At 44.0% G+C, this 25,730-nt stretch overlaps 1 protein-coding gene across 7 annotated transcripts; it reads right to left on the reverse strand.

Moving 5' to 3' along the window:
* Window positions 1-296: 296 nt before the first annotated feature.
* ZNF667 (zinc finger protein 667) lies at window positions 297-24,729 on the reverse strand. Of its 7 annotated transcripts, XM_059904443.1 has the most exons (8): window positions 24,070-24,154; window positions 18,656-18,908; window positions 18,158-18,321; window positions 17,112-17,168; window positions 13,222-13,313; window positions 11,577-11,703; window positions 10,179-10,271; window positions 297-2,531 (listed from the first exon to the last, which is right to left on the reverse strand). In XM_059904443.1, the coding sequence occupies exons 5-8, from the start codon at window positions 13,252-13,254 to the stop codon at window positions 952-954; spliced, it is 1,833 nt and encodes a 610-aa protein (XP_059760426.1). In that variant the 5' UTR covers window positions 13,255-13,313; window positions 17,112-17,168; window positions 18,158-18,321; window positions 18,656-18,908; window positions 24,070-24,154; the 3' UTR covers window positions 297-951. The 7 variants fall into 7 exon arrangements, with proteins under 7 accessions (XP_059760426.1, XP_059760427.1, XP_059760424.1 ...); XM_059904444.1 differs by lacking the exons at window positions 17,112-17,168; window positions 24,070-24,154 and adding an exon at window positions 24,690-24,729; XM_059904441.1 differs by lacking the exon at window positions 17,112-17,168 and having other exon boundaries at window positions 18,158-18,318.
* Window positions 24,730-25,730: the final 1,001 nt, after the last annotated feature.

The following is a 25,730-nucleotide window of genomic DNA, read 5'->3' on the forward strand; positions in this document are numbered from 1 at the left end:
ACACTAATCCTATTATGAGGGCCCCACCCTCATGACCTCATCTAACCCTTATTATCTCCCAAAGGCCTCAATTCCAAATACAATCACATTGGGGGTTAGGGTTTTAACAAATGAAATTTTGGGAGGACACATTCAGTCCATGACTTCCCATTCTCCACCAATCATTTGTTGCACACCAGTGTTTTCACATGAAAATACCAATGTTTATTCATATAAATATAAATTCATTTTCAAACAAAACAGTAACAAATGATTTCTCCTTGTTCTGCAGTTCCTCATTCTTCAGTACATCCTGGTTTTCCCCCCCCCCCCCATTAGCTTGTCCCAGGCTTGTTAGATTTTTCACACCATTAAGATCACATGTCTTCATATCCATAGACACAGTATGGTAATGACTCTATTGCTCCACACAATTATGAGTGCTATCTTTACTCAATCTTCTTTATTCTCAACCAGAAGTTTCTGTCAGCTGAAAATGGCACCCTGGTTTGTGAGGAAATCCCGTCTGTGTGATACTTTTAGTTCTAAGGGACAAACTCAAACTCTTTCTTCACATGACCTTAAATCAGGCTCACAGCTCCATCCAGAAAAATGGATTTACAATTCACTTTGTTGTACCTAACCAATGAAATAGCTTTAAAATTACATTGGAAATAAAGTACCAGTTATTTTTATCAAATGAAGAATGTTCTTCATTAAAAATGACTGATCCAATCATCTGAGCTTGCTATTTTGAAACAAAGAACTATGATAAAGTCACTGCCTCAGTTGATTTCAAATCCTCAGGTCAAAATCACCAATGACTTTTGCTCTTTGGCTTTCAAAGTGGGACACATCATTAAACTGTCCCATTTTTACACAATTTATGTTACAGACAAATGCATTTTCCCATGCCTCTGTCTCTGCTACTCTGCTAGCCTCCCTCTTAGCTTTTACATATTTAAAACAATCTTAAGCCTTTTCCTCAGAATGTGTATTCTGATGTCGAATCAAGGATGAGCTCCGACTATATGCCTTCCCACATTTACTACACTCATAGGGTTTCTCTGAAGAATGACTTCTCTGATGCCGAATAAGATCTGAGCCACTGCTAAATGCCTTCCCACATTCATTACATTCATAGGGTTTCTCTCCAGTATGACTTCTTTCATGTAGAATAAGGGATGTGCGTTGGCTAAAGGCCTTCCCACACGTTTTGCATGTATATGGTTTCTCTCCAGTGTGAATTCTTTCATGTTGGGCTAGGTGTGCACTCTGACTGAAGGCCTTCCCACACTGATCACATTCATAGGGTCTATCTTCAGTATGAATTCTCTTATGTCGAGTAAGAGATATTCGGTGACTGAAGGCTTTCCCGCATTCCTCACACTGATAGGGTTTTTCTCCAGTATGGATTCTCTGATGTTCAATAAGAAATGATTGGCGGCCAAAAACTTTACTACATTTATTGCATTTGAAAGGTTTCTCTTCAGAATGAATGTTTTGATGTATTTTAAGGTTGGCAGTTCCAGAAAACATCTTCCCACATTCCTTACATTCAAACAGCTTCTTTTTCTTTGTATGAACTTTCTGATGTTGAATAAGGGACGAATGCCGGTTGCAGACCTTCTCACATTTATTACATCTGTATAGTTTCTCTCTATTATGAATTCTTAGATGTAGAGTAAGGGTTGAAAGCCGCGTGAAGATCTTCTCACATTTATCACATTTGTAGGGTTTCTTTGAAGCGTGAATTCTCTGATGAAGCATAATGGATGAAATCCTATTAAAGGATTTCCCACATTGTCTGCATTTATAAGGATTCTCTATACGGTGACTTCTCTGCTGTAAACTCTGACTTAAGGCCTTCTCACTTTCATGAGTCTTCTCTCCAGTATGAATTCTTTTATGTATAACAAGGACTGATTTCTTACCGAACCCTCTCCCACATTTATTGCATTTATGTATTTTCTTTCCATTGTGAATTTTCTTATGAAGTAAAAAAGATGACATTCGAATGAAGGCTTTCTCACATTTTCTGCACTGGTAGACATTTTGGACAAGGTGGATTTTCTGATGTATACTGAGAGATTGGCATTGACTCAAGGCCTTCCCACAGTCAAAGATTTCCTTTTCATCATGACTTTTCCCATGTAAAATAAGGGTTGTTCTTTGAATGAAGCTTTCCCCACATTTATCACATTCATAGCTTCTCCTTCCATTGTGAATTTTTTGATGAAGAATAAGGGATGAGATCTGTCTGAAAGCTTTTCTACAATTACTGCATTCATAAGGCTTCTCTCCAGTATGAGAGTTCTGATGAAGTTTAAGAGCTAAGCTTTGACTAAAGAATTTCCCACAGTAGTTACATTTTAGAGATTTCTTCTTTGAATGCACTTTCTTGGGTTTTATTAGGACTGAATTTTTCTTGCAGCCTCTCTTTCCTGTGGGAACTTTTTGTGGTGCAGAAACTGGTTTCTGATAGATGCTTTGCCCAGATTTGTTGCACTGATATGGAGATAACTTCTTGGTCTCACATTTAGACCCTAAGTCTGAAAGACATCAAGAAATTCAATTTGTTTTCCTGTGCTAGAAAAATAAAGCTATTTGCAATCATTATCATAATAACGATGATAATCAGAATAACTTTTTAGTGTCTTATTATGGTTTTAACACAGTAAGGGCTTTATAGAAACATTTAATAACTGAAATTCAGGGAAGCACAATTGGAAATTAATAAATAAAGGTTTTATTTAGAGAATAAATGTATACCATATACCACATTAAACTCCATAAATTGTTCAGTAGATGAATGTAGTTTTATTATAGGAAATGTCCAGAAAAGGCAGAAGGTAAAATACAGACAGAAGGTAAATTACTGGTTGCCTGTGGCTGAAAGTGGGAATGGGGATTATCTGTAAATGGGCATGAGGGATCTTACTGAGGTGACAAAACTGTTCTAAAACTGGTTTATGGCGATGGTGGTACAACTTGGTAAATTTAGCAAAAACTACTGAATTATACACTTAATATGGATGAATTTTACAGTATGTGGCTCAATAAAGTTGTAAATTTTTAAAATGTATTATTAAAATCGAATCTTAAAAAAAACCAAACTTGACTTCTGGTTTCTGGCTCCTCATGTAAAAGTTTGGAAGTCACCATTTTGTCCTACAACTCTCCTTAGATCCATTATAGAGGGGAGGGCACAGGGCGAACCACTTCCTCCAAGACTGGAGAGACAAACTGAAGCTTACTGGAGCAGAGACTCACAAGCACAACCACCACGGGAACCTGTGCTGGGGCAGGAAAACCTGAACTATAATTAATGAATTGTTGGAGGCTCAGTGCCAACAACTCTGAGAGTTAAAAACTCCAGGGGGACCTAGTCAAAGCAGCCCACACAATATGGCGAGATTTACCTTTAGGAGTTTGATCAGATTCTCACCTTAAATATAGGAGAAAAATTCTCTTGGGCTGCCTCCAAGGGGTGGGGAAAAGGAATCATTTTGAAATATGCCAGATCAGTCTGTTCCTCTTAACAAGGCCTGCCCTCAGGGGACACTAGGTAGGTAACCAGAGCCTACCAGGCTGAGGTATTATCAGAGCTTAATTGACCTGGGGAAGGAAAATATCCAACTCCACCTGGCTCTAGCCAGCTTGTCCCACCTAATGTGGGAGGGAAAAACAGAATCACTTGTGATGTTCACAATCCAGAGAAGTCTCACTAAAAGACTGAAAACCTAATCATAAGACTAAAGACTTCTCCCCTCCCCCACCTCACCATCACATCACTAAAGGCCTATTTAGAGCAGTTCCTTTTAAATGGTATATCATGGCTGACCATCAAGAAATAATTAGAAGACATACCAAAAGGCAAAAAACACAACTTGAAGAGACAAAGCAAGCATCAAAACCAGATTCAAATATGGCAGGGATGTTTGACTTATCAGGTCAGAAATTTTAAACAAGTATGTTTAATATGCTAAGGGCTCTAGTGGATAAAGTATACAGCATATTAGAAGAGATGGGCAATGTAAGCAGAAAGATGGAAATCCTAAGGAAGAACCAAAATGAAATGTCAAGAGATCAAAAACACTGCAGCAGAAATGAAGAATGCCTTTGATGGGCTTTTTGGTAGAACTGACACAGCTGAGGGAAGATTCTGCAAGTTAAAGAATTTATCAATAAAATCCTCAAAACCTGTAAAGCATAGAGAACAAAGACTGAAACAACAGAACAAAATATCCAAAGACTGGAACAATTACAAAAAAAATAACATATCTGTAATAGAAATACCAGAGGAGAAGAAAGAGAAAAAAGAACAATGACTGAAAACTTCCCCAAATTAATGTCAGACACTAAATTACATATCTAAGCTGCTCAAAGAACACAAAACAGGATAAATGTTAGGAAACCTATACCTAGGCATATCATTTTTAAACTGCAGAGTATCAAAGAAAAATTCCTGAAAGAAGCCAGAGGGAAAAAAGATCCCACCTACAGAGGAACAAAGATTAGATTTACATTCAACCTCTCAGAAACCATGCAAGCAAGAAGAGAGTGGCATGAAATATTTAAATTGCTGAGGAAAAAACCCCACCAATCTAGTAGTCTGTACCTTGTGAAAATTTCCTGCAAAAGTGAAAGAGAAAGACTTTCTCATATAAACAAATATTGTGAGAACTTGTTGCCAGTACACGTGCCTTGCAAGAAATGTTAAAGAGGTCCTTTGGAGAGAAGGAAAATAATGTAAGTCAGAAACTCAGATCTACATAGAGAAAGGAAGAGCACTGAAGAAGGAATAAATGAAGGCAAAAAAAAAACCCTTTTATTATTTTTGATTAGTCTAACAGATAACAGTTTATTCAAAATAATGATAGCAACAATGTATTTGATTACATACGCTTATGTATTTATCTTATGTGTGTGTGTATGCTAATGTATACTTATATATAAGTGAAGTAAATGACAGCAATGATAGAGGGGATGGGAGGAAGGAGTTAGCATTATGTTAAGGTACTCATGCTATCCATAAAGTGGTACAGTGTTATTTAAAAGTGGACATGGATTAACTGTAAATGTGTATTGTAAGCTCTAAGGCAACCACTAAAAAGAGTTTAAAAAGTAAAAAAAAAAAAGTATAAAAAAAGAAAGTATGCTAAGGATAGAAAATGGAATCATATGAAATGTTCATTTAAAATCACAAAAGGCAGAAAAGAGTGGAAGACAAAAACAGAACAAAAAATAAAGGTAACAAATAGAATACAGTAACAAAATGGTAGATATAAATTCAACTACATCAATAATCACTTTAAATGTCAATGGTCTAAATGCATCAATTAAAAGAGATTTTTCAGAGTGCATAAAAAACATGACCCACCTGTATGCTGTCTATAAGAAACCCACTTTAGATATGGAGACACATATGGATTAAGAGTAAATGAATGGAGAAAAGCAGACCAAGCTGACACTAATCAAAAGACAACAGGGCTTCCCTGGTGGCGCAGTGGTTGAGAATCTGCCTGCCAATGCAGGGGACACGGGTTCGAGCCCTGGTCTGGGAAGATCCCACATGCCGCGGAGCGACTAGGCCCATAAGCCACAACTGCTGAGCCTGCGCGTCTGGAGCCTGTGCTCCGCAACAAGAGAGGCCACGATAGTGAGAGGCCTGCGCACCGCGATGAAGAGTGGCCCCCACTTGCTGCAACTGGAGAAAGCCCTCGCACAGAAACGAAGACCCAACACAGCCATAAATAAATAAATAAATAAATAAAATAAAAGACAACAGAAGTAGCTATATTAATTCTAGACAGAGCAGGCTTAAAAACATGGAAAGTTATCATGGATAAAGAGGGGTATTACATAATGATAAAGGGGTCAATTCTTCAGGAAGACATAATAATTCTTAACATGTATATACCTAACAACAGAGCATCAAACTACATGAGACAAAAAGTGATAGAACCACAAGGAGAAACAGATGAATCCACTATCAGAGTTGGAGACTTCAACACCCTCCTCTCATAAATGGACATATCCAGCAGGCAGAAAATCAGTAAGGACATAATGGAACTCAACCACACCATCATTCAACTGGATATAATTGACACCTATAGAGTATTTCATCCAACAGCAGAATTAACATTATTCTCAAGCTCACATGGAACATGCACCAAGACAGACCATATTCTGGGTCATAAAACACACCTTAACAAGTTTAAAAGAATAGAAATCATACAGTGTCTGCTCTCAAACCACAATGGAATTAAATTGGAACTCACTAACAAAAAGATGACTCGAAAATCCCCAAATACGTGGAGATTATACAGCACACTTCTAAATAACACATGGGTCAAAGAAGAAATCTCAAGAGAAATTTTAAAATACTTTGCATTAAATGAAAATGGAAACACAACTTATCAAAATGTGTGGGATGCACTGAAAGTAGCGCTTAGAGGGAAATTTATAGCACTGGATGCATATAATAGAAAAGAACAAAAAACCTAAAGTCAAAAATGTAAGTTTCCCCCCTAGGAAACTAGAAAAAGAGCAAATTAAATCCAAAGTAAGAAGAAAAAAAAGAATTAGAGCAAATCATTGAAAATGAAAACAGGAAATTAATAGAGAAATACAATGAAATAAAAAGATGGTTCTTTGAAAACCAGTAAAATTGTTAAGTCTCTAGCTAGACTAACTAAGAAAGAGAGAGAAGACACAAATTAATATCAGAAATCAAAGAGGGGACATCACTACATATTCCATGGAAATTAAAAGTATAATAAAAGAAAACTGAACAATTCTATGCCCACAAATCTGATAATCTAGATGAAATTGATCAATTCCTTAAAAGACATAATTTGCCAAAACTCACACAAGAAAAAGATGATGTGAATAGGCATATATCTATTTAAAAAACTGAATCAGTAATTAATAAACTTCAAAACCAAAAAGTACCAGGCCCATTATGTGTTCACTAGTGAATCCTACCAAACATTTAAGGAAGAAATCATTCCGATTCTCCATAATCTCTTTCAGAGGACAGAAGCAGAGGGAATACTTACTAACTCATTGTATAAGGCCATCATTACCTTAACGCCAAAACCAGAGACATCACAACAAAGTAAAACTACAGACCAATATCCCTGGATAAATACTGATGCAAAAATCCTAAACAAAATACTAGCAAACCAGATTCAACAGCACATTAAAAGGATCATACACATGAGCCAGTGGGATTTATACCTGGAATGCAAGGATAGTTCAATATGGGAGAATAAATGTAGTCTATCACATTAACAAATTAAAGGACAAAAACCACATGATCACCTCAACTGATGCAGAAAAAGCTTTTGACAAAATTTAACATGATAAAAACACTCAAAAAAATAGGAATAGAAGGAACTACCTCAATTCCACACCAAAAACTGTTTGAACCAATCAATGAATTCAGTAAAGTGGCAGGATACAAAATCAACACCCGAAAATCAGTTGTGTTTCTATACACTAACCATGACCACTCCGTAAAGGAAACTGAGAAAACAATCCTATTTATTATAGCATCAAAAGAATAAAATATTTAGGAACAAGTTTAACTAAAGAGATGAAAGACTGGTACACTGAAAGCTACAAACATTGCTAAAAGAAATCAAAAGATACAAATAAATGGAAAGACATCCTGTGCTTCTGGATTGGAAGACTTAATATTGTAAAACTGTCCATACCACTCAAAGTTATCTACAGATTCAATGCAATCCCTATCAAAATCTCAATAACATTTTTTTGCAGAAATAGAAAAAAGTCCTAAAATTCATATGGAATCTCAAGGGACCCTGAACAGACAAAACAATCTTGCAAGAGAGGAATGAAGTAGGAGGGCTCAGACTTCCTGATAATTAAGATGGTGTGGTAGTAGCATAAAGATAGATATGTAGACCAATGGAAGAGAATAGAGAGCCCAGAAATAAACTCTTGCAAATCTGGTCAAATGATTTTCAACAAGGGTGCCAAGACTATACAATGGGGAAAGAACAGTTTCTTCCACAAATGGTGTTGGGAAAACTGGGTATCTACATGCAAAAAATGAACTTGGACCCCTACCATACACCATATACAAAAATTAACTCAAAATAGATTAAAGACCTAAGTGTAAGACCTAAAACTATTAAACTCCTAGAAGAAAACATAGGGGAAAAGTTTCAGGACATTGGATTTGGCAATGATTTCTTAGATATGGCATCAAAAGCACATGCTACAAAATGAAAAAACTGACAAATGAGACTACATCAAACTTAACTTTTGCATGTCAAAGAAAACAACAGGGAAAAGGCAACCTATGGGTATTGTAAATCATATATCTGATAAGGGATTAACATGCTAAATATATAAAGAACTCCTACAACTTAAAAACAAAGGACAAATAACCCTGTTAAAAAATGGGCAAAGGACTTGAACAGACATTTCTCCAAGACAGACAAATGGCCAATAAACACATAAAAAGTTCCTCAACATCACTAATCATTAGGGAAGTGCAAATTGAACCCACAATATCACCTCACACCATAAGGATAGCCACTATCAAAAAAAACCAGAGGACTTCCCTGGTAGTCCAGTGGTTAAAACACCATGCTCCCAATGCAGGGGGGCCCGATTCAATCCCTGGTCAGGGAACTAGATCCCACATGCCTTAACTAAGAGCCTGCATGCTGCAACTGAAGAACCCACATGCTGCAACTAAAAAGAACCCACATGCCACAAATAAGACCTGCGTGCTGCTACGAAGATCCCACAAACGGCAACAAAGATCCCGTGTGCCACAACTAAGACCTGGCGCAGACAAATAAATAAATATTAAAAAAATAAAAATAAATAACAAGTGCTAGTGAGGATGAGCAGAAGTTGGAATCCTTGTGTACTATTGGTGGAAATGAAAAATCGTGCAGCCACTGTGGAAAATGGTATGGAGGTTATTCAGAAAATTAAAAACATAACTACCATATGATCCAGCAATCCTACCTCTGGGTACATACCCAAAGGAATTGAAATCAGGATCTCGAAGAGATATCTGTACTCCCATGTTCATTGCAGCATGATTCACAATAGCTAAGAGGGGAAGCAACCCAAATGTCTATTGACAGATGAATGAATAAAGAAAATGTGGTATATACATACAATGGAATATTATATAGCCTTAAAAAGAAGAAAATCCTGTCACATACTACAACATGGATGAAACCTTGATGACATTATGCTAAGCAGAAAAAAGCCAGTCACAAAAAGTCAAATACTGCATGATTCCATTCATATGAAGTATCCATAGTAGTCAAAATCATACCAAGGGCTGAATGGAGAGGTAGGAAGAACTAGTATTTAGTGGGTACAGAGTTTCAGTATTGCAAATTAAAGTTCTAAATAACTCTTGGTCAACAATGTGAATATACTTAACAGAACATTTAAAAATGGTTAAGATGGTAAATTTAACGTTATGTGCTTTTTACCACAAAAAATAAACTCATAAATCTGTAAAAAAAAAAAAAAAAAAAAAAAAAAAAAAAAAAACCACAAAAAAATTTTAAAAACCCATAACTTGACCAACCAAAGAGGAATCTACGAGAAAAGGGAATGAGTTCTTGAAAAGCAGTCAAAATAAACAGTTATGGAAAAGATTTTTAATTTTTTTTTTTAAGGATTGAAGAAAATGATGCAAGTTTGATCATTTGAAATGCTATCATTAGAGAAATCAGAACACACTTTCTCTGAAGGGAAATATGAAAGCTGAGGCAGGGGACTGGATAGGTGGGGATGAGGCTATTAAAAGCTGAGCTTCTGGAACTGGAAGCTGGGGTTCAAACTCCAACTCTGCTGCCACTTCCTAGCTGGGTGACCTTGGGCAAGTCACCGAACCTCTCTGGCCCTCAGTTTCCTCATCTATAAAATAGGAATAATACTACTACCTACCTTACAGGGTTGTTGGGAGGAACCTGTACTTAAAAGAGTACCTAATAAGGAGCTTGTTAAATGTTGGTTATTCTCCCTCTTGGGGCTCATACTGAAGAGACTTGCGTTTTCTGCACAAGCCTGGGGCCTCTGAGGTGGAGAAAGTGTCTCTCAACTATTATCTTAAAGATGCTGCCCTCTCATGATGGAGGGCACCCTTACAGAGAATGCCAGCTTCTAAGCCTTGGTTCTCTGTCACTCACCCAAGCCTCCGCGTCTTTTCACTGGCTCCACCATCCAGGGTGCTTTCCCTTTTTCCAATAAGGTGATCACATTTGGCCTCCGAAAGGAAAGTCCTGCACACAGGAAAAACACTGGAACTGAGCATGATGTGGGCACCACAGCTGTTAGAGCCAAGCTTTGTGTCAACAAAAATGGGGTTTATTAGTGCAAGAGGAGCACAGAGGATGTAAAGGATAGGCGGAGAAGAAGAAGGATGAAAGTTCAGTCATAGCCAGCAGAGTTATACATTTCTAACTCTACAAAGCCAACTATTTTCCTGAAAAGTTGGACCAGAAACTCCTGAGGCTGGTTATTCAGCTACTGCCTTTCTGCTCCCAAGCCCACCGTTCTCTGATCTGCTGTAATCCACACTTCTGTGCCAGTTGCTCCGTGTCAGCATCCACCAATAGGGGTACTGGTGGTTTCAATTTATGCTTTTCTTTTTTTCCCTGCACTTCCAGAACTAGCCTCATCTTGCGCCCTCAGGAGGATAAACCAGGCAGCGCACCCCTCTCCTTCAGAAGTCTGAGTCCCTTCCTCAAAGTCCTAAAAACTCTAAACTCTTCCCTCTGTCCTCCCAGCCCTAGGATGGTGGCTGTGTCCTGCAGTTACCATGTGTGTCTAATATTCACCTTTTAATAGTACCTGTTAAGTCAATACTTTAAATTTTTTCTCTTAAAAAGAACCCAGGTGTCCTCAAAAGGTTACATATATAGTTACCATATGACCAGCATATACCACTCCTAGGTATATACCCAAGAGAAATGAACATATGCATCCACACAAAAATTTGTATGTGAACATTCATAGCAGCAGATTTGTAACAGCCATACAGTGGAAACAAGCCAAATGCCCACCAACTGGTGAATGGATAAACAAAATGTGGAATATTATTTCGCCATAAAAAGGAATGAGGTATTGATACACGCTACCATGTAGATGAACATCAAAAATATTACCTTAAGTGAATGAAGCCAGACACAAAGGACAACATATTTGATTCCATGTTTATGGAATGCCAAGAATAGGCAAATTCATAGAGACAGAAAGTGGATTAGTGTTTGCCTAATCTGGGGGGATTAGTGGGCAGAGGGAAATAAAAAGTGACTGATGATGGGTATAGGCTTTCCTTTGGGGATAATGAAAATGTTCTAAAATTGACTAGGGTAATGGATGCACAACTCTGTAAATACAGTAAAAAAATCACTGAATTGCATACTGCATATGGGTGAATTATATAATATATAAATTATACCTAAATAAAGCCATTAAAACAACAACAACAAAAAACTGGAGTGGCTTCTGTTTTCTTGACTAGACTGATTGATTCATGCCCCACGATGGGCCAGCTGTGGATTACGGGAGCAGGAGAGCCTTACCGAGAGAAACCAGGTTCTGGTAGTTTTCCAACATGACATCTTCATACAGATCCTTCTGAATGGGGCTCAGCCATTCCCACTCCTCCTGGGAGAAGTAGATGGCCAAATCCCCAAATGTGACTGGTGCCTGAAATGGAAAATCACATGTCCTTTCACTGTGGGCCTGTGCTTCCACATGACTGGAGGAAACGTTAGACTTCCAAACATGGGAGATACATGGTGCCAGGATTCTATTAAGGAAACATTTGCGGTTCTGAGATCAAAAGGGGCAGGTGTATTAAACAAAACACAATGCAACATGATAAAGATTTTGTTGCATAAAAAGCATGTCAACTTGGATTTACGGGGCATTGACAAAGACAAGGCATTTTTCTAAGTACTCTACATGTACTGGCTCATGTTAGCCAGTGACTGGGGACCACAGCAACGTTACAGATGAGGAAACTGAGGCCCAGAGACGTGAGGTGACTTACTGAAGATCTAAGAGCTTGTAAATGAAGGAGCTGGGGTTCAATTTGGGCAGTCTGGCTTCTGATTCATGTCCCCAAACACATGGGACTGCGTTATACATGGCAAAAGTTTATTTGCAGATGTAATCAAGGTTACTCATCAGTTGACCTTAAAATAGGGAGAGTAGCCTGGATTATCCAGGTGGACCCGATGTCATCACAGTAGCCCCTAAGAGCAAAGAATTTTCTCCAGCTGGTGGAAGAGGAGAGCAGAAAGGGAAGTCTGGGAGATGTGAAGGATGAATGGGATGTGACCTGTTGTTGCTGGTTTGAAGATGGGATGAAGGGAGCCACATGAAAAGCAGGAGGGGGAACTAATTTTGCCAATAACCGATGAGTTCAGAAGAGGACCCTGAGCTTCAGATGAGACCACAGCTGCTGACACCTTGATTTCACCCTTGTGAGACCCAAAGCAGAGGATCCAGCTAAGCCAAGCTGTGTCTGAACTCCAACCCACAAACTGTGTGATAATAAATGTGTGCTGTTTTGAATGGCCAAGTTTGTGGCAATAGGGAATGAATACACATAACTTAGAGGGCAAAAGTGTCTATTATGAGAAACTGCACTGAAGAGGCTTATTGTAGAAAATCACTTGATCATCTAAAGTCTTGAAACGTGCTTATTTCAGGAGGCTGGCTCACTGGCCTGGCTCCGACTAACTCAACCTGAACACAGGGTTATGAGGAGTCTCTTAGAGAGATGTCCTCCTGGTGAAAATGGGGGGTACATGTAAAGACAAAGCAACATCAAGAGATTAACTCTGGAGCACAGCATCCAATCCTCCTCTGCCCCAGCAGGTCCCACCTGGGCACTCATGTCCACCTCGAGAAACCATGGTGGCTCTGGTCTTCTCTCTGGGGAGAGTATTCCTCCCAGCACAGGCAGAGACCCTGGAGATGCTGAATGAATAGGTGAAAGGTCATGTGCACACTGAGAAAAAAGGAGAGGGGGCCGCTGAGTGGCTACCTGGGTCACTGGAGCCCTTCTCACGCTCCCACGCCCGGTGGTGGTGATGGAAGGAAACCAGGGACTATGTCTTGGTTGGGTCTCTGTGGGGTAGGATGTTCCCATGGGAGGAAATCAAATGGTTTCTTACAAGATGGAACTTTCCCAAAGGACGAGGAACCACTACTTACCTTGGACTTGGATTTCCCGCGTGCAGCAGGCATCCTTTCCTCCCCCTTGAGGGTTTCAATTTGGAGAGGGGCAGAGTGCTGAGAAGGTGGGGCTGGGAGAGAAGAGAAGTCATGAGTCGACTGGGCCTTCTGGGTGGTCCCAGGGTCTCTAGGATAAGAATCCCCTGGCCCCACACCCTGGTCACACACACGTGCACAGACATGCACACTGCGGGAGATCAGAACATCTTCTGAAGCATTCCTGCCCCTTCTCAGGATCAGGGAGGGACCACAGCCAACACTATCTGTTCTTAAGATCACAGGAGGCTCCAGATCAGGAGGCAAATGAGACAGGCAGACACCTGTTCTTCCATCTGACAAGGAATTGTGGAGTGCTCACCAGGTGCCAGGCACCGTCCCCGGTGCTGGGGAGAGAGCAGAGTTAGAGCAGAGAGGTACCAGCTCCCAGGTACCTTACATTCCAGCAGGGAAGACAAGTCCGTATAGAACACAGTGTTAAAACAACAACAACAAAAAAAAAAAAAACACACAGTGTTAGCTGAGATCACTGTTATGCAGAAAAAAAAGGACCCGAGCAGGGGATGGAGTGACGGGGTGGCAGGGAAAGGCCTCTCAGAGGCAACATTGAGCCGAGGTGTGAATGCAGTGTGAGCCACCTGGGCACTGGGAGAAGGGCATTCTGGGTAGAGGTACAACAGGTGCAAGGGCCCTGCGGCAGGCACATGCTTGGCATGTGGAGAGAAGTGAGAAGGCGGGTGAGCTGAAGCAGAGTGAGCGAGCCGGGCAGTGGTGGACTAGGAGGTGTCTGAGGTCAGGAGGGGCCGGATAACGAAGGGGTGAGCAGCAGTTTGGAATTCATCCTAAACGTGATAAGGCATCATGGGGGGCTGGTGGCTAAGCAGAGGAATGATGTGGCTGACCTAACATTTCACACACTTTTTCTCGGCGGCTTTGTGGCAAATGAACTGGGTGTGTGTGGTGGGGGAGGGGCGAGGGGGAAGCAACAGCTGGAGAAGGGACTCATTAGATAGCTATGCAGAACTCTAGAAGGGTAATCTCAATGGTGTGCATTAGTGGGAGAGAAAAGAGGTGAGATGTCAAGTATCACCTCCACAGGAGGCCCTCTATCACCCTGGGTCACTCTATACCTGTGCTGCCCAACACATGCCAGCAGCCACTTGAGACATGGAGTTCTGGAAATAAGAAACTGTTTAATTTTGTTTCAATTTGTTTATTATTAAAATCATAATAAATGATAAATAATAAAATCACTGAATTAAAATTTATTATTAATCTAAAATTAAGAATTGATCCTTAATTCAGTTACTGTAAAACTTTTAAGTATGTTTGGAACAACTTGGGTGTGTGAATCTACTTTTCCAATGGTAAATTTTACAAAATTTAAATACAGATCAATTAAGTGTCTGGATTGAGGTGCACTATACATGTAGAAGACACACCTGACTTTAAAGACTCAGTTAAAAAAGAAAAAAAGAATGTAAAAAAATCTCACTGGTAATTGTTTATATTGATTATGAATTAAAATGGTAATATTTCAGATATACCGTATTGAGTTAAACAAAATGTATTATTAAAATTAACTTTAATAATTAATTTGTTTACTTTTTTCAATATGGCTTCTGGAAAATTAAAAATTCTGCCTGCATTATGTTTCTACAGGACAGCACTGCTTCATACTGTCGAGTCTACGCCATTCTACTGCTCCATTTTCTGTGCAGTACCCCCGGCTTCCTGAAAATGGCTTGTTCATGCAGATACCATCTCCCCCATGTGACCTGGGCTCCATGAGAGCAGACACCTTAACTGTTTTGTTCACTCTCTCCTCCCGTGTCTGAGACCATGCCCTGTGCAGAGCGGTGCTCAGTAAAAATTACTGACTGACTTAGTAACCAGTCCAGAATGCTTCCTGGCATGCTGAAAGTGGGGCGGAGTGCAACCATTTTATGTTGAAACCACAGCACAGACAACAGTTCTGACAGCAGTCATTCCAAGCCCTCTTGTCTTTGGAAAAGAGCAGGGTCTAAAAAAGGCCAAAATGGGGACTTTGCAGATATGATGAATTGAAGGATGCTGAGGTGGGGAGATGATCCTGGATTATCCAGGTGGGCTCAATGTGGTCACAAGGCCCTTACGAGAGGGAGGCAGGAGGTCAGAGACAGAGAAGATGATGGAAGCAGAGTCAGAGAGAAAAAGGTCTGGATACACTGTGCCACCAGTTTTGAAGATGCAGGAAGGGAATGCAGGTGGCATCTAGAAGCTGTAAAGGGCAAGGTCACACATTCTCCCCAGAGCCTCCAGAAGGAACATGGCCCTGCCTAGACCATTTCAGACATCTGAACTTCAGAACCATAGAATGAAGGTGTGTTGCTGGAAGCCACTAAGTTGGTGGTAATTTGTCACCAAAGCAATGGGAAACAAATACAGTGACCCTTCCATTTGTTCCTTCCCATTCATGTGCCCTGTAAGCGGGCTTTTCTTCTCTTCTGTCAATGACCTGGTGCTAAAAAAATGCATAATTCAGAGGAATCTCAGGGATGCGCTAAGGCCAGATGAAAGGGGCTGGTTGGAGATCACTGAGGTTAGCCTATGAGGTCACTCCAACAGGGCAGAAAGGAGCCGTGGGACACCAGCCCTGCCTAACTCAAACTCACAGGTCCAGAAGGAGCTTGGAGCCCTGCCCTGTCTTCACCTGGGTTACAGGGAAGGGCTGGGTGGCCTGGTGTGTGTTAAACACCTCACTCTGAAGTTGGACCACCTGGGCTTGACGACTATTTTTATTAGCTGTGTTACCTTGGGCAAATTACTTAGCCTCTCTGTGCCAGTTTCCTCCCCTGTTAAATGGGGACAACACAGAACTACTTCTGGAGTTGTTGTGAGGATTAGGTAAGAGTCTACATGTAATATTTGGCCTTATTTTCCCTCCCATGAGCTATGAATTCAGGTCTTACAATTCTCCCCTTCCTCACACTGGCCTCCTTGCCAATCCCTGAATGAGCTGCCACAGTCCTGCCTCAGGACTCCGCCTGCAATGCTCTTTCCCCTGTCTCAGTTCCTCATTCCCTTCAATCTTTGTTCTAACCTCACCTTCTCTGTGAGGCTCACCCTAACCATTCTATTTATTACTGCAACCTACCTCTGACCCTCCTATCCGTCACCCCCCACCTCGCCCTTTCCCAGCTCTGACTTCTCTTTTCTCCACAGTTCTCCTCGCTAACACACTATGCAATTTGCTTCTGGTGCTTACAGTCTGTCCCAGCCACGTGAGCATAAGCCCCATGTGCCCCAGACCAGGACCTGGCACGCGGAAGGGGCTGGCTAACTATTCGCTACCTGAGTGACTAAATGGCCCAGTAGTAAATACTTCCTTTACCATCACTTCTTCAAAGAGCCCTCCCTGGCCCCCTTAGCTGGGGTAGGGGCCTCTTGGACATGCAGTAGGTGCCACTTCATTACATGGGGAACTAATTCTATTGTTACTACATCCGCCTTTGCCTTCACCTCCTGTTCTCCACTGCACGCTGTGAGTTGACCAACATTCCTGTGTGTAGCTGTGTGACCTTGGGCAAGACACTGAACCTTACTGGGTCTTTACCTTGATCCTTCACGTCTGCAAAAGGAAGGTGAAGGGCTGCTGCTGTGAGGAGCAGACAAGACAGTTATCATGGTAGCTGTATTTATCATTATTGTTGTTATTAGTGTGGCATGTGGCCAGTGCTGTGGGCTGTGAGTCTTCTGTTCTGAACAGTCTACTGTCCCTCTGTTCACATGCTCTGGGGAAGCCCTCAGGTGTGTGCATGTTAAATGTGCTCAACCCCTGGTGACAACAATGCCTCCCAGTTAATAATAAGTATGAGATAATAAGGACTTACTGTATAGCACAGGGAACTCTACTCAATACTCTGTAATGACCTATACGGGAAAAGAATCTGAAAAAGAGTGGATATATGTATAACTGACTCACTTTGCTGTACACCTGAAACTATCACAACACTGTAAATCAACTATACCCCAATAAAAATTTAAAAATTAAAAAAAATAGTAAGTATGAGACTGAAAGCTGTACTGGATATTTATATGCATTATATGATTTCACCTTTAGAGCAAACTGACCACATGGGTTCCAGTTTCCATTCTGAGGATGAAAGAGGGAAGAAGACCTGCCCAATATCTCAGAGCTTTAAGTGATGAAACCTGGGTTTAAGCCCCATCCACACGCAGCACAGTCTGCCCTCTTGGAGCAGGATTAAGGGTCTACACGGCAAATACTCCCACTGTCTTCTCTGGCAGGGTTCGGGAGGTGTCAATGTGGCACCACAGTTACGAAATATTCACCTTTGTTATATCAGAGTGCCACAGCAATTGGGGAGCTTTGGAGCAGACCACATTAAGGGTGAGGAGTTGTGGCTCAGTGACAAACCGAGTGGCCTGGCCTTCAATTCTCCGACTGTGCTGAGCAAGGCTTCCCTTGTGTAGAAAATGGTGACAAAGAATCCTGGATGCCTGAATTCTCTCTGTATTCAACCTTGGGACAGTGATGTGCTGGGTAATTTGTACTGTCTGCCAATTTCCATGGTGTACATACTCCCACCAGGGCCCACTGTAATATATCAAACTGATGTCACTGAACATGGAACTGGGGAGAGGTGTGCACAACGTGTTCGTGTGAGGTGGGGCGAGCCAGCTCCAGCACTTCACTGACACGTGGCCTCTGAGAACTTTTGACTAATGTCCCTGCACAGTAGAGGAGGGTTAATGGCTAGCTCTGTGGCCTGAGAACACCCCAATGCAGCTGCCCCATAACATAAAACTCTTGGAATCTTCTGTTTTGTTCTGAAACATCCATATAACTTTTGCATCCTACATCATGATAAATCTGAGTCTGTGTTAATATAAAATCATGTTTTAAATCATTTACCAGAGTCTTCCCTTCTGATTCCTCAAGTCAAATGGATTGCTCCAGGAAGTGGCAACGCATCCATCCTGTGGTTTCTCATGGCGGTTTGCCCTTGGCACGCACCCCAAGGTGAAGGAGCACGATTCTTGTCCACAAAATAATTTTCTCCAAGGAACTCAGCACTGCTGGGGAGGAAAGAACAGCAGTTTGATATTAGATAATTCTGGATTCAAAGCTTGCTTCTGCCAATTATTGGCTGTGGGAGAGCTACACAAAGCCTGTCTGCTCACCTGTGCAATGGCGTAAACAAAACCTGCTTCACCCTTAGCTGTTAAAAGTTTACATGAGATATCTTCAGCAACAGGCACACGGTTATTTCTTGCCTTCCTTTTCCTTTCTAATTCAGTATACACCACGCATCACCAAGGAAGCCTGACACTAAGAGGGCTGAAGTAAGAATTCTCACAGTGTTGGTTGGAGAGAAATTAACAATATCTTTAAGACCGAAGGTGCACATACCCTTTAACCCAGTAACCGCATTTCTGGTATCTGTCTTCAGACGTCCTCGTATGCGTGTAAAGTGACAGGGTTTGCAGGAAGAGGCAGTACAGGCCCACAGGGAAGGGCATCCATCTGGCGCCAGGCTGTCTGGGTTCAGCTTCCAACTCTGCCACCCGCTACCTGTGTGACCTCAGACATGCTCCCTGTCTTCTCTGGGCCTGAGCTTCCTCAACAGTCAAATGAGGCAAATAACAACGATGACTCCACAGGGCTGTTGTGAAAATTAAATGAATGAAAACATGTAACACGCTTAGAGCAGTGCCAGTGCTAAACAAATGTTAGTTTTTTTATTATCATTATGTTACTGAGTCCAATCTCATAGTGCTCGCCCTACGACAGGCCAGTCAATCGAGAGATGAGCTGTTGGGGCGAGGAACAGTGACTTTATTTGCAAAGCCAGCAGACGGAGATGATGATGACTCACGTCCCAAAGAATCATCTTTCCTGAGTTAGAATTCAAGATTTTTTAATACTAAAAGGGAGGGAAAAAAGTCAAACATTTCAGAAGGGATGTGTTAATTTCTTCCTTCCTGCAGTCATTCACAGGTGGGTTTGGTCAGGATGTTTCCTACGGGCTAAACAAAGGTATTTTAGCTTAATGCTCATTACCTGGGAGGCAGGGTTTCCCAGAGAACCCCATTATGTGTAATTCAAGCTTATAGGCAACATCCCTTTAGTGATTAACTTGTAATAGAATACAAAGGTTCTGGGGTTTCCCTGGCAGTCCAGTGGTTAGGACTCTGCGCTTCCACTGCAAGGGGCACAGGTTTGACCCCTGGTCGGGGGAACTAAGATCCCACATGCCTCACAGTGCAGCCAAAAAGAATACAAAGGTTCTTCCCTATTACAATTACTACTCCTATCAAGAGATTGGAAACAACTGCCCATCAATAAGAAAATCAGTGAATGTTACACGCACATATGGGACACCGTGTAGTCCTTAAAAGGAACAAGGCAGCACTACCTCAGAGGTTCTTTACTGGGGGCAATTTTGCCCCTGGGGGACACTTGCAATGTCTGGGACATCTGTGGTTGTCCCAATTTGGGGGCGGGGGGTGCTCCTGGGATCTAATGGGTGGAGGCCAGGGATACTTCTAAACATCCTATAATACACAGGACAGCACCCAGAGCAAAGGTCAATCTGGCCCAAAATGTCAACTGTGCTGAGGTTGAGAAACCTGCTCTACATGTACTGTGTGAAATGATCTCCAAGATATGGTGTAATGAGGAGAATAAAGGTATAGAGAAAATGCTTAGAAAAAAACAAAATACAGGATACGAATACATGAGTTTGAAAAGGAACAGACAAGTTCTGGAAGGGAAATAAAGAAGCTAGTAGCAGTGATTGTCCCTGAAGAAGGGAACTGGGTCACTAGGCTTGGAAACTCAAAACTCACTTTTCCCTATCTATGCTTTGGCGTTCTGTATCATATATATAATTACCTTTTCAAAACACCACTACCACCACCACAAATAAAGAGGCTGGATCCCACACCACCTCAGGGCAGCGCTGTAAACCTGGCCTCTCTTCCGAGCCCCAGACCTTACGGTGGGAAGGGGCTTTGCAATTTAGCACAAAGCTAAATTCCTGCTCCTAAGGTAAGGATGGCTAGAACCTGGATGAGAACAAGCTTAAAGAGTTACTGGAGGGACTTCCCTGGTGGCACAATGGTTAGGAATCCGCCTGCCAGTGCAGGGGACACGGGTTCGAGCCCTGGTCCGGGAGGATCCCACATGCCATGGAGCAACTGGGCCCGTGCGCCACAACTGCTGAGACTGCGCTCTAGAGCCCGCTGCTACAGCTGCTGAGGTCCTCACGTCTGGAGCCCGGTGCTCCGCAACAGGAGAGGCCACAGCGATGAGGGGCCCGTGCACCACAATGAAGAGTGGCCCCCGATCGCCGCAGCTAGAGAAAGCCCGTGTGCAGCAACGAAGACCCAATGCAGCCAAAAAAAAATAATAATAATAATAAATAAATTAAAATAAAAGAGTTACTGGACAGTGGCCATGCCTCCCCTCGGGGCACAGCACCCCTGTGATCCTGGGGGCCTGTGCTGGGTGTTGAGTTGGGGGTGGGTCCTGACATACCTGAGAGCCAGCCATTAATGCACCCACACATTGCTTCCGTTCAGCCAGTTTGTTTTTGCTATACCACCTATCTAGTATTTTAAGATCCTATCCTGAACCTGCCAGCCCCAGAGGCCGGGGATATAGAAAGGTACTTTCTCCAAAGACCCAAGCCCAGCTATAGCAGAAAACATAGGCTTTGCATCTGAATGTCAGACCTGCCCTTTCTCCGCTGGCACAGGAACAGATCTGATTTCCTCACTTGTAGGATGGGGCTAGGAATGTCCCTATTGCAGGGAAGTGCAGCTGTCGGGACTGCCTTTGATAAGATATTGAAAACACTCAGAACTAATTTCTTTCATTCTGAGAAGCCCCAGAGGAGCCCACAAACTCTCACAGCTGTAGCTCTCAACCCTGTTTGTACACAGGAATCTCTTGGGAGCTTTTTAATAAATACTGATGGCTGGGCCCCATGCCAGAACCATTAAGTCAGAATCTCTGGGAATGGAGTCCAGGCATGTCTTATTTTTATCTTTTAAGATTTCTAAATTATATGCAAGGCCATAGTTTAGAACTAACGCCCCAGTCTACAAGCCTCAGTCGCGGGCTGGAGATCTGACCTCTCCCTGTTAAGAGTCCAGACCTCAGCACTGGGGAGGAGAAAAGTCTTTGATAAGCTCAAAGCCAAATGCTTATAGATTCCCTGATCAGAGGATTCCAAGGAGTCACTGATGGTGGCCATTCTTGGCTTTGGAGTTGACTGAGATGCCCATGGGAAGCCTGGGTGTCGACACTGAAAACAGCACCCACTGTCACCCTGTAATCCCTTCACCCTGCTTTCCTTTTCAAAATAATTACTGCCACCTGTTATAAATTTAATTTCATCTCTCTACTAAATGCTAGCTCCAATGAGTAGAAACCTAGCCCATCCTGACTAGCAAGGTGCTTGGCCCATGGCAGGCATCTGACTGCTGAATGAATGAGTGCCTCTCAGAGCCTACCCAGGTTGCAGGCCTTGGACACCCTTTCTTCTCATCTCAGAAACATTATCCCTTTATCACCTCTCTCATCCAGCCCTCTTGCTCTCCTCCCCACCCTCACGCCCTGAAAATGTTCATGGTGTGCCCTCATCATGGTCCTGTACACCAGTGGTTCTCAACTGGGGTGATTTTGTTCTCCAGGGGATACCAGGCTGTGTCTGGAGACACTTCTGCTTGTTAAAATTGGGGCAGCAGGGGTATGCTACTGGCATCTGGGGGGTAGAGAACAGGAATAATTCTAAACATCCAACAACATATAGAACAGCTCTCCCCCGTCTCTCAATTATCTGCCCCAAAGCATCCAAAGTGCCAAGGCTGGGGCTTCCCTGGTGGCGCAGTGGTTAAGAATCCGCCTGCCAATGCAGGGGACACGGGTTCGAGCCCTGATCCGGGAAGGTCCCACACGCCGCGGAGTAACTAAGCCTGTGCACCACAACTACTGAGCCTGCGCTCTAGAGCCCGCAAGCCACAACTACTGAAGCCTGTGAGCCACAACTACTGAAAGCCCACGCGCCTAGAGCCCGTGCTCCGCCACGAGAAGTCACTGCAATGAGAAAAGCCCGCGCACTGCAACAAACAGAAGCCCCAGCTCGCCGCAACTAGAGAAAGTCCACGCACAGCAACGAAGACCCAACGCAGCCAAAAATAATAAATAAATAAATAATAAATTAATTAAAAAACAAAACAAAGTGCCAAGGCTGAGAAACCCTGGTCTAGACACGGAGATGTCTCCAGATCGCTGTGTTATCAGGAGATACTCCTCCTCAGTCTCTGCCACTGGGTCTTAACCAGTGGGCTTCTCAGAATGAAAGAAATTAACTCTGAGTGCTTGGGTCTTGACCCCACAGGCTCCCTAGGGGTATCTCCATCTAGGAAGACCCTCTGTTCGTGCCCTCCTAGGACCCCGACTAGAAAATTCTGAACCTAAGCTCAATTTAGCCTTTAGGATTACTTTCTCTCTTAACCTGCAACTTTTTCTCTGGGGCTCCACTTCTTGCATTTCTTCCTGTGGATTTTATTCTCTGGGTGTGGAATCCTTGGGGTTATTAGGTTAATAATAAAGCAATTAGCATTTATTCGTTGCTTACTTGTGTCAGGCACTGTTCTACTTAACGCTCACCACAGGCCTAAGATTGGTACTATTATTATCCCCATTTTGCAAGTGAAACTGAGGGTCAGCAATTTAAGTGACCTCTCCCAAAGTCACACAACTACTGAGTGATGGAACCAGAAGTCCCAGAGTCCCCCAAGCTACACTGGTTAGGAAGCAGACACACAACCATACGCAGCCTCAGGTCCCAGAGACCAGGGCAGACACTGCCCTCCCTTCAAATGCACGAACGCAATAACAGACAACAAGGCGCAGCTGGGCTACTGGGGCACCGCTTCTCAGCTAGAAGAGGTCAGATCCCCAGCTCTGAGGAGGACTGCTCAGTCTCAAGTTCAGAGATGCAAATTTCTCCAGCGTTCACCACCGCGCTCCTACCTCTGCACGGGGACAACGAAAAACGACCACCAGCACTCCAACAAACACCCAGCACCTACACAGGGCTTGGTGAGTGCCAAGCTCGATACGGGGTATTTCACTACGTTACCCCATTTATATAATTTTCCCAAAACTGACGCGGGTGTTGTTATCCTGTTTTACCGAGAAGGAAAGCCTCCCACAACCGCACACATACTTCCTTGCCAGGAGCCTGTACGCCCGTAAAGACGCTCAGAATCCTCCCCACAGGGATCCTCCTTCCACGCTTACCGGGAGAGATACACCTCGACAGCGCAGTCGCACACTACCACACGCTCACAACCGCAAAGCCACTGAAGCTCAGTCATACAGCCACCCGGTCAAACCACGCAGCCACTCCAGACGGCGATAAACGGCCACCTACATCAGTCGGTCACACACACACACACACGAACGCGCTTCAACAACATAAATTCTCGCAGCCACACTCACATACCCACTCCCGGCCCCCCTCCCACAGGCGCAATCATCTCTTCCTCACATAAACACCACAGACCTTGCGGTGAAATACGAACATGGTCCTGAAGCACGTCCCCGTCACCACACGGCTGGCTCCGTCACAGACACACGCAGAAACGCCACAACCCACTCTCCTCTCACAACACAGCGACGCCACCACACGCTTCAAACACAGTCCCTCACCTCACACTCCGTCACCACACAACCAGACAAAACCCCACAGGCGGTCACAGGCAGAAAATTCCAGGCAGCCGTGGGCGCACACCCACAGCCACACTCACCCGGCCCTCCAGGGTCGCGTCCCGGCGGCGCCCACCCCTGCAACTGCGCAGGCACGGCGCGCTCCCAGCGCTCCCCGCGCCTGCGCACTCCCCTCCGCGGCCCTCGGTCGGCACTGGCTGGCCCCGCCCCCTCACGCGTGAGACACGTCGGCGAGCCGCGGCCCCGCCCCCAGGCGTCCACGAGAGCGCGAGGCCCCGCCCCTAAATAAAGCCACGCGGTGCGCAGGCGCTTACTCACCTCTCCCGGGACCTTTCCACAGGCACAGACCTGAGGCCCCGCCCCCCTCACGCGCCGGCGAACGCAGGCGCGCTCGCGCACTCGGAGCCGCTCTTGGGGGCATCGCCGCTCGCTTGCCCGCCCTAGGCCCCGCCCCTGCACCAGCCCTCGGAACACGCTGCGCCGCGCGCACGCGCAAGGGCCGCCTAGCGCTTCCCAGGGCCTCGTTGCTCTCCTTATAAAATCACGTAGATGTTTTGAGGTGCTGAGGCCCTTCCTTGATCCCTTTAACCAAACCCAGCCTCCCCAGTATCCACACCTACACGTTCCCGTCCGGGGGCTTCTAGCCCCAACACCCTCCCCTTTGCCCCGGGACCTCAGAGGAGTTTGGAGCCAGGCTCACCCGCGGACCGTAACGCACGCGCTCACGCATGCGCACTGCGAGCTCAGGCTGCACTTCCCAGAAGCCTCCGGGACGTGGCGCCGTTCAGGACGGCCACGCCCGGATCGTGAGGTTGAGGGATCCCGGCCCGGGCTGACTCCGATCTGTCCGGCCCGGACACGAATGGACCCAGAAGAGGGGCGAAGGGATGTTGCTCCAGGCCAGGGGTGGGATATCGCTTGCGCCTTCTCTGAACGAACAGCCCCAGAGTCCTTTGCGCGGCGCCTTTCCAGGCCCCAGACTACATCTCCCAGGAGCCCCTGCGGCCCGTTTCCGCCTCGTGTAGTGAAGCGGCTGCGCGTCGGCCGGGCGGGGACGCGAGCGACCTCCTGTGGTGGTGGTGCGTGAGGTGACCGCGAGTCTGTGAGAGAAGACAGGAGGTGTGAGCCCGCCCCTGAGGTCTGGGCGTGCGGGTCCCGGGTGGTCATTGTGCATTTACGTGTGTGAGGCCCAGGTTGTGTTATTGTGTGTATGTGTGAGGATGAACTTTTGTGAACGCGTGTGACCGGATTTTTGTGGTTGTGTACCCTTGTGTTTTGCGTGTGTGAGAAACCCAGTTTTTGTGGTTGTGTACGTGTGTGTGTAAATTCATTCTGAATGTGCGTGCTCGTGCACCTCGATGTGTCATGTATGGCTGTTTTTGCGCAATGCAGAGCTGAGCAGTTGCCACAGAAATTGGCCCACAAAGCTTAAAATACCGACTCTGTAGATCCCATCTTTTGTGGTCGTGTAGTTGTCTGTGGACCCGCAGATAGTGAATGTGTGTAGAAGCTACCATTTCTGGAAGTGTGCGTTTGTACAAGTATGCGTGTGGCCCACTTTTTGTGGTTGTGTATGAGCGTATGGGAAACCAGTGTGTGTGTGTGTGTGTGTGTGTGTGTGTGTAGTGATCCAGTTTTGTGTTTTTAGAGGTGTGTGTGTATGTATAATTCTGATTTCAGTTCCGGTGTGTGGATTTTTTTCCCCCCACCATCAAGCAATTTTCTGAAAGCAGCTGGGAGT

Source organism: Balaenoptera ricei, chromosome 19, assembly GCF_028023285.1.
Source record: "Balaenoptera ricei isolate mBalRic1 chromosome 19, mBalRic1.hap2, whole genome shotgun sequence".
NCBI lineage: Eukaryota > Metazoa > Chordata > Mammalia > Artiodactyla > Balaenopteridae > Balaenoptera > Balaenoptera ricei.